We start from the raw sequence: 16,590 nt of genomic DNA, 5'->3' as shown, positions 1-16,590 counted from the left end.
TTTCTGCTCTTAATGAGAGCCTCTTTACTCGACTGTGCGAAAGGGGTTATGGTTTTGAGTGTGTTCATGTATGTATATAATCTATAATACTAATACTAATATTATAAAGAGATTAATTTTGATGTCTGGGACGTTGTAGGAAGTATCTAATCTCAGCATTTACTGAACTTTTTTATCCCGATAGACTGTTCGTTTGTTACAATTTTACTCAAAAACAACTCCCGATTAATAAATAAATAAACTTTTTCTTTCTATTCCAGGTCAAAATAGGCGTAGTCATTAAAGCGAAGTACTTTTATTATTTTATAAGCAAACAAACATTCTCTGAACAAGACGGGATTCTTGTATTTACTTCTCTTATTTTTTAAGGACGTTCTTATATGAACTAAAATAATATCGCAAAAACTAATATTCTGGGAGGTTAAAATATTATATTTTTTTCTAAGGTCACTTACCCAAACAAAGTATCTACAAATAAATATTAAAAGGATAAAAATAACTATTCAAATATCAAGGTTTATTTAGATAAATGTGTTATTATTCTTCTTATATTTTATAAAATCGACTCAAAAATAAACCTCAAATAAGTAACCGGCTTATAACATATTAAAAAAATAAGCTTATATTCATACAGTTTACTTTTAGCCATATATTGCAATATTTCATTTGTACATAAAATTATAAGTTATTATATTACCTACTCTTAAAAAATAAAATATTCAGATTATTTTACCAACATTTTATTTAATTACTGTCTACAAAAAGCGAGCAATCATTAATAAAATTTTGTCATTGTAAGGTGTTGAGAATTATTTACAAAATACAAGATAAGGGCTAACAAATCGTCGTCATTAAGATAGGCCTTCAGTCAAGGTCTGGCCAAAGCTTTACAAATTGTTGAGCAATTATTATTATCGGGTTCCGCAGATTGTATCGTGATTTGTATAGGATTTGTGAAAAAACGGATACGTTACAATATGTTATACCAAGTTTTTTGTAAGAAAATATTATGTATACTTAGTCTATTTTCATAAATTATTTGATAAAATATAAAATCATATATAGGTACTAAATGCGCTTCTAAATAATATGTATGCCTACTATTTTTCTAAGCCTAAGGTGGAGACAACTTAACGCAAGCGAAGCCACGAGCGTACAGCTAGTTAAAAAAATCATCCTTAAAACAAAAAAAAACATAACAATTTTATCGTTAAATTTCATAGCCGAGGTATGATATAACACGAACTTTTAACTCGAGCAAAAAATGAGAACGCTCACAATTTTCGAATAAAAACTTACCGGGTGCGTTCTCTTGGTGAAGTTTCACAACATTGCAAAATATTGGTTCAATTCATTTTATGAAACTTTCGATCGGGAACGAGGTGTTTTTTACTGTACTTTGTGTGGAGTTTTAAAGGAAATTTCTTTATGAGCTCGTACTTTGTACTTTTCAACTGCTAGCATTACCAAAGCTTTATAAAAGCGAATTTATTATACACTTGTCTCGACTATGCTTAGAAATATTGTGATCGAACTTTTATCTCAGTGTTCTTAGCTCAATGATATCGAAATAAGATTTACATGGGGATTAAAAGTTAAGTAAATAAAAAGAAGTGTTATTGTAGATGATACATTTCACATTTGTTTCATTTCTGTACAGACACATTATTTTATTTTACAAAAACAATATAAACATTAACGAAATCACAAATAAAACGAAAACCATATAAGTAGAGTGGAGTTATAATTCAATTGTTCATTTCTCTATGTTACAATTCAATTGCAATAGTGCAAATACTAATCAGTAAAAGAAGTATGTACTTTACCAGAATTATATTTAATAGCATTGAGGTTTTTGTATATTTTTAAAAAATTTTACAATATTAATCCTAATCCACTAAAACAAAATTTTATCAATACTTTTAGCGGTTCTATTAAAAGTAGTGTACGAACAATACCTACTTTACTTACTTTTTTATACTTTATAAATTATACCACTTTTTAGAATAGATTTAACACTTGAGATTAAAGAGTATTTAAAGCAAATAAAAACTTGTAGGTCAAATATTAAGGTGGGAGAGTCATCCATCAGTTGAAAGATTTCGCGGGTACATCGATCAGTGTCGTAGCTATCCTTTGGGATTCATGGATGAAGAAAAATGGATAAGGTTATTTATGTAGAAGGATTATTTTTGCAAAATTACTTACCTAGTAACTATTTATGTGACTAGAGCTGTATTCAAAATTATATTAGGTCAACTGCGTTCAAAATACTTATATGCACAGTAATGGTGTTTTGAACAATTTTAAAGGCACTGATTTAAAGAGGCAGTTGTAAATAGCAGTTTTAGTAGGTTAAAATTATAAATGGCTCGTTTAACAACTAGTTCAGCAGTTAAAACTGAGCAGTAAAGTACCTTAACAAAAATTAATTTATCTTACTGCGTAACCACTGAAGTAAAAAAACATACGGCAAATGCACTAGCAACTGCAAATCACATATACCTACTAAAGAACTGTATTATACAATTATTAATATGTATATAAGATAAGAAAATGGATACTTCAAATCGTTTATAACCATTTTTCTGGTTTTTAAATACCCTTGCTTCATAACTTAAGTTCATTAAAATACTCATATCATATCAAACTCTTATAAAAACTGTTAATAAAATGCCATATACAGTTTAAATTTCGTAGTCCGCGTTCCCACTACAGAAAAGGGCATCCAGTGAACAGAGCACTTTATCAATCTTTCAATTTGGACCTCTTGTACTCGGACGAATTGACTCGGATCCAGCCCTTGATAAACTAAATTGTTTCTAATTTTCATTTACGCTGATAAATTTACAATTTGGGTTACGTTTCTATACTGTATTTAATAAACGGTATTATGGTGAGGTGGAAGGATACTGGAAGAACGAATTTTTGTTAGTTTAACCAGATATGAAAAAATGTAAAATAAAATGTTGCGTATTTCAAATAAGAAATAATAATCTTCCATTAATTACTTTATAATAGACAGGAAGGTCGTGCACATTACTGCTCGATTTTAATTCGGGTTTTATTTTTCATCTAAGACGTTTCGTCGAGACGGCACGCCACGGTTGTGCCACGATTGCGCCGCCTTTCCAAAATTCTTTCATACAAAATGTAGAAGAAGGACGTGGTGCAAAACAGATTGAAGAGGTGCGCTTATGGCACGCCCGCGCCCGCGCCGCTTGTGTTTGACCCGCGCCTAAAAGGCATAATTTATGAGGAAGTTTTTGGGTTTTCGAATGTCGCGACCGATAAGGTAGTGCTAAATATTATTGATCCATACGGTACACCATACTTACACAATTTTCCAATAATCCTCGTGAAGATAAAATGTTCGGACGTCCTGTGTCCCTTTGTAGACAGAACTTTTGAAAATGGCTTTTCATCAAATCATAATAAGGCGGATCTACACAGAACGAGCAGCCTCGCGAAGCAATTACTGCGCGAAGCAGCTCGGTTAGTGGGGACGTGGCTCAGCCGAGGAAAATTACGTGGGCTGTTTTTTCCTCGTGGAAACCCACTTCAGAAAAGCATTGTGGCATATAATAAACCATCCTACAAGAAACATTTAAAAATAACATTTTATAATGCACTAGCTGTTGCCCGCGACTTCGTCCGCGATTCGGTCGTTTTTCGTCATTCGTCGTTTAAAAAAAATACGTGACACTTTATTTTTGAATGTTCTTAATTGTCTCTTATAAAATTTAACTACATTAAAATTGAATACTCTGATAAGAAAATCTTAAAATCATCGAAAATCATAGACATCGAATATCTGAAGAAAACATGAATGAATGTGATTTAAATTCTACATTTCTTAGTAATTAAAATAATAATCTAAATTAAATGTAGATTAACAGTTTGAGCGCACCATTATAGAATATGTACCTAAGTAATAAATTACGTTAGTTTACATTGTAACTTTACTAAAAACACGATGACTTTCTTTCGCGCTCGGTACCACAAACTAAACATGTTTGTGGTACGTGGCCCGCGTCACTTTACCCCCCACGAGTTCCCCTCCGTTGCTATGCGAAAATACATTCGTCGCCCTACTGTAGGAAAAATTGTAATACTGCGGCCTGGGCGTTATAACACGCTCAGGGAATTCCTGAGTGCTGATAGACTTCCGTCTATCGGCATTTATACCAATTTTATATTAATATCACCATCTTGAGGAAAAGCTTCTAATGTCGATTTAAAACGCATATATACGGATTAACCTGATGAATTAACATGTTCTAAAATTGTGAAATGAGTTCAGTTTTAAATTCGAGAAATATTGATTTCTTGTATTCGATTATTCGTCGTAGTCGAATACAAAATATATTTAAAGAAACTTAGGTTGGCCTTCAGGCAAAAGGGATCCTATCAAATGATAAACTTGACCTTGTATCTTAAAAGTAAGAATGAAAGGAGCATCTAATAATTGTTGAGCACCAAAGGATCATTTAAAACGCAATACTATAAGAGCTAATATTGTCTAAGAACTGTTTAGATTGCACATGTTCCTCTAAAACTTAAAAGTAGTGATTTCAAAGGTTCCGGCGTATCTTCAAACGAAAGCCGACTCCTTACTCCACTTTAAAGCATTACAAAAAGAACATACTACGTTAATATCGCCTATACAGAAGATGATCTGTAATCAATTGTGAGGTTATAAGCAAACCCACTTTTATATTATTTTGTCGGACCACACCACCGAATTTGTAGATTGATCTTCTATGTTTACCTCTAAGTCATTAAGACTATGTCGAAATCTGTTTGCAATAAGACGGGCCTCTCGCTATTCGTCCGTTTAAAGAGACCAATAGTTTCAATTCTTAATCTTACATTAAACAAACTTATTAATCGTTCTTGTCTCAAATAATGGTAATATTCGCGTCCCTACTCTAGTCATTGCTTATGCTCATGTTCATCTTCGAGAGATCGAATAATATTATGGTGCACCCTATTATTTGTCAAACGGTCTTCATATTGAGTAAAAGTTTCAGAATTCTCGAGATAAAATATGACGATCGTGATCAGCTGTGAGACGTAATTCCCTCTCAGTGAGGGTTTCGGTCTCACGGGATAGTACAATATGCCATTTGCGATCAGCTGTGAGACGTTATATATACCCTCAGTGAAGGTTTCGGTCTCACAGGATAGTACATGCCGTTCGCGGTCAGCTGTGAGCCGCAATTCTCGTTGTGAAGCGGTTTCAGGTTCGGCATAACACATGTTGTTTTCGGTCAATAGTAAGCCTCTTATCTCTAACGATCCTTGAGAACTCTTATTTCTCATTTTCTTAACTTTGCTCGAATTTCGATATATAAAGATTTTTTAGGTGGCACTGATGCGGGTGAATAAAAATTAAAACGGACTAAGAGTGTTATAATCTCAATCATCATCATCAATACATATAATAAAATTGTGGAAAAGTGGTGTCTGTACAATTAAAATATGTAGAAAAAAATTAGCAGGTGTTATTATTATCGAGAAATCGAGAGAAACCATTTTTTTCTCTTAAAAGCTCCCCCCCTCCCACTTCCCGAACTCCGATTGACCGTAATTTATTTTTCCTTACATTTTTATCATATCCTTTTCTAATGGGTTTCATCCTACTGCGATTTTTTTTTGTTTCAAAAATTATCTACCCTGGTGTATAGGTAAATTTTCCACATAAAATGTCCTTTAAATTATGTCGTATTATATTTTTAACCCCCGACGCAAAAAGACTGGTGTTATGTGTTTGACCGCTATGTATTTCTGTGTGTGTGTGTGTGTCTGTCTATGGCACCGTAGCTGGCTAACAGGTAAACCGAATTAGATGCGGTTTTTTTTGTTAGGCAGAATATTTTCCGACGCTGGTTCTTAGATAAAGTGTATCAAAATTGGTTCATCCACTTATTATACCTACATAGGGGTAAAAGTGGGAATGAAAAAAATGAAAGTTATAATTTATTTTTAAAGATCGTCGGGAAGTTTATGAAATTATTTATTCCTTTTTCTATACACTTTTCTTCGTCTAAACGGTTTAGTTACGTGCTCTCTCTCTCTTCAGCCTTTAGTTACGTGCGTGAGACAGGAAAGATCTAATTTGGATTTGTTTCTGGATTTGATAAAAACTGAGTATCGATTAAGCTGATCAGTGGCTACTGGCTACACCATAGATTATTAAAAACATCCGTTTAAGAAAGGAAGGAAATAGAATTTGCTCCTCTCCCCCCCCCTGGTTCCTAAAAAATAATATGACATAATTTAAAAGAAATTTTACGTAGAATTAGTTAGGCATTTCTTTTTTGATTTTCGATATTATATACTAATCATAATTTTTAATTACAATATGTAGTAACTATTTGGTATAGGTTAGGCATTTCATTTCTTGATTTTCTTTAATAATTTGGTACGTAAGTTTTTTAGCTCAGTTTAGTAAGAAATTTTAATAACAATTCTTTTAATTATTTATGGTAGTACAACAGTACAGTATGGTTGTACGTATTTACTCAATAATTGTATGTTAAGTAGTAATTCAGCATGGGCGTAGCCACGGTGGGGCTGGGTGGGGCGCTTACCCTGGCTTTGATCTGGTAGGTACTAATTGTGAAGGGGAGTGGGCGTGGGCGTGGGATTGGGACTGAACGTGGCATATGGCGTGGGAGTGCGAGTGGGCGCGGGAGTGGGAGCATGAAAATAAAAATGATTTTTTATTGTTGCCCCACCCTGAGCCCATGGTCATAGGTCCCATAGTCACTATTCCACGCGAACGAAGTCGCGGGGACAGCTAGTAGACAAATATAATCAGAAAGCTTTGAACTCCTAAGCTCAACCATAAAAGATAGACATTTATGATGTCGGGAGATATTTTTTATATAATATGGAGAACATTTCTTTCATACTTGATTTCTGTGTAGCTTTAACCATTAAGATACACGCATTAAGAACGCACACGCGACGAAAGCTTAAAAATGGAGTTGCTGCTCTGCTCACGAATATGAAAAATAATTGTACCAAGTTTCGTTTAAATCCGTCGAGTAGTTTTTGTTTCTATAACGGTTATACAGACAGACAGACGGACAAACATTTTTGACGTCGATGTCGATCTCTAATCACCTCGTGATAGTTATTTAGGAAATATATTTCATGTGCAGAATTGACCTCTACAGATTTAATATAAGTAGGTATACATATATTTAGATTCCAATTTCCATGTAACGTTAAATTCGACTATATAATAACTAACAGACAACGCAGGTTACTCTCGTTTCCGTAAGTGGAGGCGGCTACATATTCGGTCCTAATAACATGACTTTTTGTGAACGAAACGACAGCGCGGTTTAATTCGATGGCAACACCATCAGAAAAAAGGAAATATTTTTAACTTTGAAAAAATATTATGATTTACACTATTAATACTATTTTAACATTAACACAAAATATAAGACTGTGAGTGTGTAAAAATAAATCCAGCTAGTTTCACATCACACTTATGTTTATAATTAGGTAAACGACATGAAAATATATTAATTACCAAGCAATAATCATACAGATAAATACTGAACAAAAGTATTAACAGTCAAAGTATATTTTTACTAACAACATGTAAATGATGAAGGAATAATAATTATCAACGAACTAACCTTTTTGTATTAGAGTCCCGCCTCGTGATCGAATTATTAAAACACGAAGATTTTTAAAAATGTAACCAATGAACACAATCAATATTAGATTAACTGTAATGGTGTCTAGTTTGACTTAAAATAATATACATCTACCCTCACTTTTAAAAATGTAGTATATTCACACGAATTATAAGCGCACCTTATAGGGAAGGGAAGATTTATTATGGGTTAAAGAGTTAAATAAATAAATAACATAATTATATTTAAATTATTAATTTTTAACATTGTGTTCAGTAGTGTTAACATGTAAATTGATTTGATTTTTACGAAATCTCATAGATGGCGCTGAATCAAATTTGTCTTTATAGTACTAAGATTCATTAAACAGTTTCTCTGCCCAAATAACGTAAATGACGTAGTTTTTATAGTGTAAAGCTAGATAATAGCATGGCTTACTCAAAAACAACATTTAAACATGAGTCTTTAGATTGTACGCTGTCGTAGTTCACGGAATACGTAAGAAAAGTAAAGGTTCACAGCTCCTCCCCCGGAGGTGATAGCATGATAATATGTTTAAAAAAACCTCACACGACCTGTTAGTAATATTCATGCAAAATTTGAAGTCAATCTATGCAGTACTTTTCGAGATTAGCTCGGACAAACATACAGACAAACAGACAAACAGACAAACAGACAAACAGACAAAAATTCTAAAAACTATATTTTTGGCTTCTATATCGATTATAGATCATGGATTATGTATTCTTTTTAAAAAATATTCAATGTACAGTTTTGACTTTCCTACGATTTTATTATATGTATAGATATTATCTGGTAATTGAGCCAATAAAGTCATTTTGAGGCGGGAAAATTGTATTAAAACGAATTATTTGGTTCATAATTACATTCAGTGTATTATATTTCAATCTGGTAGCCCTTGGTAGCAATTCAATATTTACTGCCTAGGGCTTTTATAATACAATCTCTTTGTTATTGTTCAAATGATACACATTATTTAAATATGTAAACACGAATCAATTTCAAAAGTTACAAATTTTAATTCCTACTAATCCCTACTAATATTATAAATGGGAAAAACCACTTGCTCGAATTGCATGAAATTTGGTACAAATATAGTTACAGAGTCGAAGAAAAGAGAAAGGATAGTTTTATCTTAGAAATCCCACGGAAACGGGAACTATGCGGGTTTTCTTTTGACTATACGGGTGAAGCCGCAATGATGATGAAACTTGACCATTTTTTACGTATTTTAATTTAGTACCTATAAGGAGAATAAATAAAGCACACAATTTTCATCAATATATTTCATTAGACATCAGAATTTCAACAATCATAAAATTTAAGCAATTTGTTAACAATTTTTCATTTTCATTTTCTCAAGCATAATTTGACAAATTCATCTGTCATAGGTTATAATATATTTATCTCTGTTATTTAAAATGTCGTACATTTCATAAATATAATTTTTAATCCAGGGGATTACCAAAAGTTTTGAAGCAGTATTATTTCCAGTGTGGGAAAGTGATGGTGCTAGACGACCTATACAGGGTGTCCCAAGAAGTATGGATGAACTGAAGCCAGGAGGTAGAGGACCTAGAGGGCTATCCGAATCACCCCCATGTGTGTTATGCGATTTTTCGTAGTTTCGGAGTTATGACTCTTTTTTCAATTTTTCACCTTTCGCCGAGTACGATGATATTTTCACACATGGTGTCGTCAACTATTGCGCTAGATGCTTGATTTTTTTTGTGTGCTAAGCTGAAAGATAGGCCAATTCAGTATGGTAACACTTACTATCGTTAGATCTTCGAAGGAATAAAAAAAAGAATTAAATGCCAAGAAAGATAAAATTTTCCAGTATGTTCACAACTTCAAGGGCCCATAAAAAAATAAAATCACATAAGAAAAGTTTTCCGTTTGGCTTTTAAAAACTTGCTCTATCTATCAGGTAGCTACCCTGAAAATTTCATTTTATTATTCAGAAGGCTTCAATCGAAAAATTGAAATCTAAATGTGGTAAGTGCAAAAATTTTATTAACATGATGATCATTAAAACCAATAAATAGGTGTTTAGTTACCAGATTTTTTTTTAAAATAACCCCGCTGTTGCTCAATGCAAGTGCGACATCACCGTAAAAAGTTGTCTATTAAATGTCTTTATGCCCTTTTATAATTTTAAATGGTTTCTTCTGCTACTATGAATTTCCGGGCTATTTCGTCCAAATTGTGGCATTCTCTCAAGTAGCCGAGGTCTATTTAGTATCCCCATTGAAACAAATCAATTGGGTTTAGGTCGAGGGACCGTGGAGGCCAGGTTTTAAGGCAAGCGTCACCGGCGCATGCGCAGGCTGCAACGACCAATCCATCTTTCAGGGTATCTTTATTCTTTACCCTTTAGCCTGGCCTGAACGGTCTCCGGACATAAACCATATTGATTTTTTTCCGTGGGGATACTACAAAGACGAGAGACTGCTACAATTTGGACGAAATAACCCGGAAATTCATAATAGCAGAAGAAACCATTAAAAATGATAAAAGGGCATTCAGACATTTAAAAGACAACTTTTTACGGTGATGTCGCACTTGCACTGAGCAACAGCGGGGTCATTTTAAAAAATTCTGGTAATTAAACACCTATTTATTGGTTTTAATGATCATCATGTTAATAAAATTTTTGCACTTACCACATTTAGATTTCAATTTTTCGATTGAAGCCTTCTGAATAATAAAATGAAATTTTCAGGGTAGCTACCTGATAGATAGAGCAAGTTTTTAAAAGCCAAACGGAAAACATTTTTTATGTGATTTTATTTTTTTACGGGCCCTTGAAGTGGTGAACATACCGGGAAATTTTACCTTTCTTGGCATTTCATCCTTTTTTTTATTCCATTCAAAGATCTAACGATAGTAAATATTACCATACTGAATTGGCCTATCTTTCAGCGTAGCACACAAAAAAAAATCAAGCATCTTCCGCAATAATTGATGTCACCATGAGTGAAAATATCGTCGTACTCGGCGATAGGTGAAAAATTGAAAAAAGAGTCATAACTCCGAAAATACGAAAAATCGCATAACATACATGGGGGTGATTCGGATAGCCCTCTAGGTCCTCTACCTCCCAGCTTCCGTTCATCACTACTTTTTGGGACACCCTGTATATCTCTGTCCTACTTTGGAAATAATACTGCTTTAAGACATCATAGTTATTGGGTCTTTTATTTAATAAAAATAAAAACCTAGACTAGTTCGTTATACAGGCGAATCGATCAATCTTTCAATCAATCCACTCTTACACTTATTTTGTCCAACCTTCTTGTCCGCTTCCTTAATACTATTTTAACGAGAACTTTTCTAGAAACTTTCTATATATTTTTCTTTATTAAATTTATTTAAAATAAATGATAGCATATTTAAAAAAAACCTTTAATTATTAGATTAGATTATGATCTGACTAAATTTCATTTCACAACCTTGCTTTGACGTTTTTTTTTTCAGGTAAATTATTGTATCGGTTTTGAATGTTCTGTTTAAACATATTACAACATTTAAAATTTTTGCTATAAAATGTATATGTTTAAGAAAAATTATAATAATATAAATTATCAAAAAATAGAGAGATAGGTAATAATATATTTTATATTAAGAAGCGACCCGCGTATTTCCCTGACTTGACTTTCCTCCTTAAATATTATTAGGTACACCAACCCTTTTGCACGCCTCATAAGCGAAGCGTTGAGGTGGGTACTACTGTCGCTTCGCGCAAAACATCTGATTTTTCAAACTTAAAATGTCTTTATGTATCATACATTGCACTTGTAAGATAATACATACACACACATATTAAGAAAAAACACTATTTTTAACGTTCATGATATTTTTGATGTCATTTTTGTTATTTAAACTAGTTAAAAAACAGTTTAAAAAAGTTCTGTCTTGGACGTCCGTGTGTCTGTATGTGCGGATCCTTTTTCTTGTTAACACGATAGCGACCGAAATACTTTACTAATCGAGTCTTTTTTTTTCTCTTACGCTTGAGTATGCTCAGGAATAGAACCCTTTCATTTTTCAGGGTCTGATTCGATGTGGTTTAATTGTTATTAAATAAACAAAAATAATAATTAAAAATATTTATTAAAAAAAATTATGAGGCGTGCACTTTTGGATTTTCCAAATTATTTTAGATTTAGGGCTGATTTTTCGATCGTTGGTTAAAACTTATTCATCGAATAACGTATTAAACTACCATTTCAAAAATGTATTCTAATTGTCCGTATTTGACAGATTACAGGTGACATTTTAAAATGTTCGTGTAATACTTTATAGGACGGATAAATTTTAACCAAGGATTGAAAAATCGGCCCTTAAATATATTAATTATTTACTTAATTATTCAAATATAATATTTAATTTTCAGATACAGGATAGATTTTAATTCCAGTAGAATTCTTGAATGCATTTAGTTTCTTAATATTTTCTTTTAACTTTATATTTTTAATATTTTCGATGAAATAATTAGATCTGATATTCAGTATACTCCCATTTCCACGTCTTTATCACGCTGTTGTCATAAATTGGTGTGATGGGCGACTTAACTGGATTCTGAATCTGAAACAATTGAAAGTTCATTGTTAGAGCTACATTATTTTATTAGGTACATATTTACAAAGTAATTTAGCAAATATTTTTGTATAATTTGAGATACTTATAAATTCTAAAGAAACTCTGGTCTATTATTCACATTAAACCCTTTATCCCGATTTGGTATAGATATTAAAACTTCATCGATTATTTTTTTTACAACATTTTTCAATTACTCGTACCATGATGTTATATTATTATAGCCTATAACATTCCTCCATATCCTCAATAATTTTTTACGGTACCTAGGTACCGGCTGTTTTGGCCGGTTTGGTTGTATACACTAATAAAAGATACTAGTATCTTCGATTAGCAGAATATACAGTGTATACAGCCAAACCTTCTGCTTATTTCTATTAGGGGCCCTTAGAAGGTGAAAACGGTTTTTTCGCACTGAAATTTCTAATATGTATTACAGAACGTATGCGTGATGGGATGACTGTTTCCAAAACACAATTGGAAAAATTTTGCTCTATAAAAAAATTCTGAAGTTACCTATAAAATATCATATAAATGCTCATTACAACCGTATTTTACGATAATAATTCGTATAAAATCACAAATACATAGGTTTACCTTCTCGATTTCGTGACTGTTTTAGATTTAGAAAATACTAAATATTTTCATTCACTTTTTGATAAAAATGTGAATGGCGCTTACGATTTTTAGTTTCGAGCACGTTGATTCCATACTAAACGCGGACCCCCTCACCCTCGAATAGTTGAATTTTCGCTGACCGACTAACCCCTCTTAATAGAGATGATTTAAATGTTACATTTGAGATTATTAGGCGTTTACTTCTTACCTATAAAGAAAATGATATAGGTTATATTTAATGACCTACGAAACTTTACCTGATGTATTCCAGGTGGGCTAGTTTCCTGCACTGAAGGTACCAGGTTCAAAGGCTCATATTCATCAGAAACTCCGCTGTCCGGTGAGTCCGGGATTTCTATGTTGTTCATGTAGCCTTTGGGAGATCGGCTCTTATGGACGCAGTAGTCTCCAGTGAGAGGATTTTGGTATGCTACGACGGTTCTGCAAAATAATTGTGTTTGATTGGAAGTTATGAGTATGTCAAGACTTTTTAAAGTGTATTTGTATTATAGTGCATTTACATCAGACGAACGAATGCTCATTCTAACCCCACTATGTCAAATTCTTTTAGTGTAAACAGGCGTAGAACATTCTTTCGTTGAGCTTAGTTCGTTCGAAAAGATTCTATGCTTTGTTCTAGTACAGAACAACACTGAATACGAGTTTTCGTTTACACTAAAAATTGCTCACGAAAAATTGCTCTTGCTTTAGCTCTAGCTCTGTGTAACTACGTTTGATGTAAATGCACCGTTAGACGTATTTCAGGTGTGTTTTTATCGTGACAAAACCAAACGTTTATCTCGAGAAAAAAAGAACGCCAAAAGTGGTTTATCGCAGATAAAACCAAAACTAAAAGTAATTACACAAAATGCTCTGACAAATATCTTGCAAATGTTTTAATATAATTGTTTATGAAAAAAAAATCATAATAAGTATTACCATGTCAAGTAGAAAACGTAAAAGTGTGAAAATTAGAGCTAACTTGGTGATTTTTTTTTATCGAGTAAATTTTAATATTTTATGTTTTTGATTAAACAGAATCGTTGAACATATCATCTAGTTTGATATATATTTTATTTTTTAGATTTGGTCTTGAATATTACACGTATCATCTAATAGAAGATTGGTAATTTTGCTTTATACGCACCCTTAATTATAATTTTTACTTCACGTGTAAGAAGCACCTAAAAGCAGCAAGCTCTTCTAAATGACAGAGCTTGCGATACAAAATTTGAACATTTGAATTGGAACATTCTTTATAATATACTAGCGGTCCGCCCCGGCTTCGCCCGTGGTACCTACATGTTTACGTTTTTTTTCATAAGAACCATCCTCGTACTTCAAGGAATAGATTCCGCAGCGCACGCGATGACAGAATTTTTATTAAGGAATTTTTTACACCTTGGGTTACATTATTGCATTTTTAGTAAGGATCTCTAATTTTTTTTTAAATTCAATATAGCCTATGTTGCTCAGTGAAGATGCAGCTTTGTAATGGTGAAAGAATTTTTGAAATCGGTTCAGTAGTTTATGCGTGAAAACCATACATACATACATAATTACAAACCTTTCCTCTTTATAATATTAGTATAGATAGATAATAGAAATAATACCTAAATTCAGAAAATAACATGTAATCATTGTTTTACTGCTTATTTTAAAGTATACTTGCCTCAGTTGTTCAGCTTCACCTTCTTTTTTGTGAGAGAAGACAACCTTGGTGGGTTTCAATAGTATTGCAACCTGATAAAATAAAATTTATAATTAACTATTGGAAAATACTGATTCTGATAAACGAAAAATCGCATGTAAACATTATTTAAATATTAATTATATTATAATGTTGAATCAAATACAAATTCAGACAATACAAAATATTATTATAATCTCACCTAATAAAAAGAATGTTTTAAATTCGTTAAAATTAATAAATGGCAACACTTACTTGACCATTCTGCCTCATTCTGTGCACTCGATATGCACAATATCCACAAGTAAATAGAATCAATAGTAACTGCAACATAAGAAGTTATATATTAACGAGTTAGGGTGCATTTCCACTAATAATGTGCGCGGATGTGTAGCGAGGAATGTGGCTTTAATTTTTAAATAACCAATACCTTCGCTTCAAACGCTTCAAACTTCAAACGAAATGAAGCGATATGATTGGCTATTTACAAACACATTCCTCACTACACAATACACATCCTCGCACATTATTAGTGGAAAAGCACCCTAAGGACACTATTAATAACATCGCCTTTACTATTTTTAGCCTGACTCCTTGGTGCAGTGGTTAGTTCGCGTGAGCGTAGAACCAAAGTTCGATTCCTAGTGGGATTAATAAAAAAAGACGGGTTGCACTCCGGGAGTGCCGGCAGAAGTGAAAACTTGATTATTAACGTTGAGCATGTTTGATATCCATCCGTCTTAACGCTTTTTCGATCGTCACGTGTCCTGACGCGAGTTTAAGATTTTATACCCAACGCCGCTAAAGAAGTTTTCACTTCAAAAAATATGGTGGTGGTATATTATGTAATATTCAAAAGGGATCAGTGAATTTAGGTATGCAAAATCCATAACCTCTGTTATGGCTACTAGTTATTATTCTGTGGTTATGATCATCTATGGGCGTCGTAATTTGTTTACCACCAGGCAATGTGTCTGCTCGTTTGCCTCCCTATACGTAACATACAAAAATTAAACAGATAATAATTATTTATTCACGCATTCGCTCCATAACACAAAGGAGTCACAATTCACTTCTATAGCGTGTATAATTTTTATTCAATATATTTTTAATGCTTTATATAATTATGGTGTATGTACTAACTGCAAAATTGTAAAAAAATAAGCTGAAAATAAATGTATCAGTCCTCCAAAATTTAACACAGTAATTCAGTTAACTTTTCGCAAGTAATTTAAAAGCTACAAAAGGGCCCGTTTCCGTATTGAAGTCTACGCGGAGCCTTCAAAATACCGAGACTTTCTTCCTTTTGGTAATACAAGAGTACCTATTGTGAAGATATTCTGATCTTTCTTATCTAGTAGTCAAGTATTAGTAATAATAAATATAAATAAATTGAAAACATATTTCTGATAAAATTAATTACAAATTTTGGAAGAAAAGACTTTTATATACAAAGAATAACTTACCAAAATAACAAGCAGGATAATATCAATATATATGATAATCATTATTAATCACTACCACATTTATTATCACCTTTTAACTTCCATTTCTAACTTTTAGCACGCGAATTCAACATCAAAATATACCGCGCATACAAAATACTGAATATCTGTACCACATTCTGATTGGTCAAAATATTTGTAAGCTGCGCCCTGATTGGTCAATTCAATGCGGTATCTTTCAAGTAACCAATAGTTTGCTACTGTTTTCTTCCAAACCTCGACACTCTGTCCAAAGATTATGCAGCACAAATATGTCGTGCTGGTATAAAATGAATTTTAAGGTCTACTTCTTAATTTTGTATGTATCTTATCTAAGTAAGTGACCAATAATAATAAAAAACAAAATTTGAAAATTGCTTGTGTCGTCTATGCGTTCGAAATTATTCGATCAATGGTGAAAAAGATTTACCCTCATTTTGTCAATATTTTATAACTTTGAAAATAAGTTTAAAAAAACAATGATTACCTTTAGTTGAAATACTGATACTGACAG

General features: G+C 32.5%; 1 protein-coding gene across 1 annotated transcript; it reads right to left on the bottom strand.

Moving 5' to 3' along the window:
• Positions 1–11,415: 11,415 nt before the first annotated feature.
• Positions 11,416–16,171, bottom strand: LOC149479095 (uncharacterized). Its single transcript, XM_089708896.1, has 5 exons — positions 16,059–16,171; positions 14,848–14,916; positions 14,575–14,645; positions 13,160–13,343; positions 11,416–12,272 (listed from the first exon to the last, which is right to left on the bottom strand). The coding sequence occupies exons 1-5, from the start codon at positions 16,098–16,100 to the stop codon at positions 12,180–12,182; spliced, it is 459 nt and encodes a 152-aa protein (XP_089565022.1). The 5' UTR covers positions 16,101–16,171; the 3' UTR covers positions 11,416–12,179.
• Positions 16,172–16,590: the final 419 nt, after the last annotated feature.

The sequence above is a fragment of the Colias philodice genome, chromosome 21, assembly GCF_061535455.1.
Source record: "Colias philodice isolate Cphi_HAF_F1 chromosome 21, ilColPhil1 Martin Lab GWU primary, whole genome shotgun sequence".
In the NCBI taxonomy this organism is placed as follows: domain Eukaryota; kingdom Metazoa; phylum Arthropoda; class Insecta; order Lepidoptera; family Pieridae; genus Colias; species Colias philodice.
Note: the sequence above shows the minus strand (reverse complement) of the source record. Positions and strands in the feature narration are given on the sequence as shown.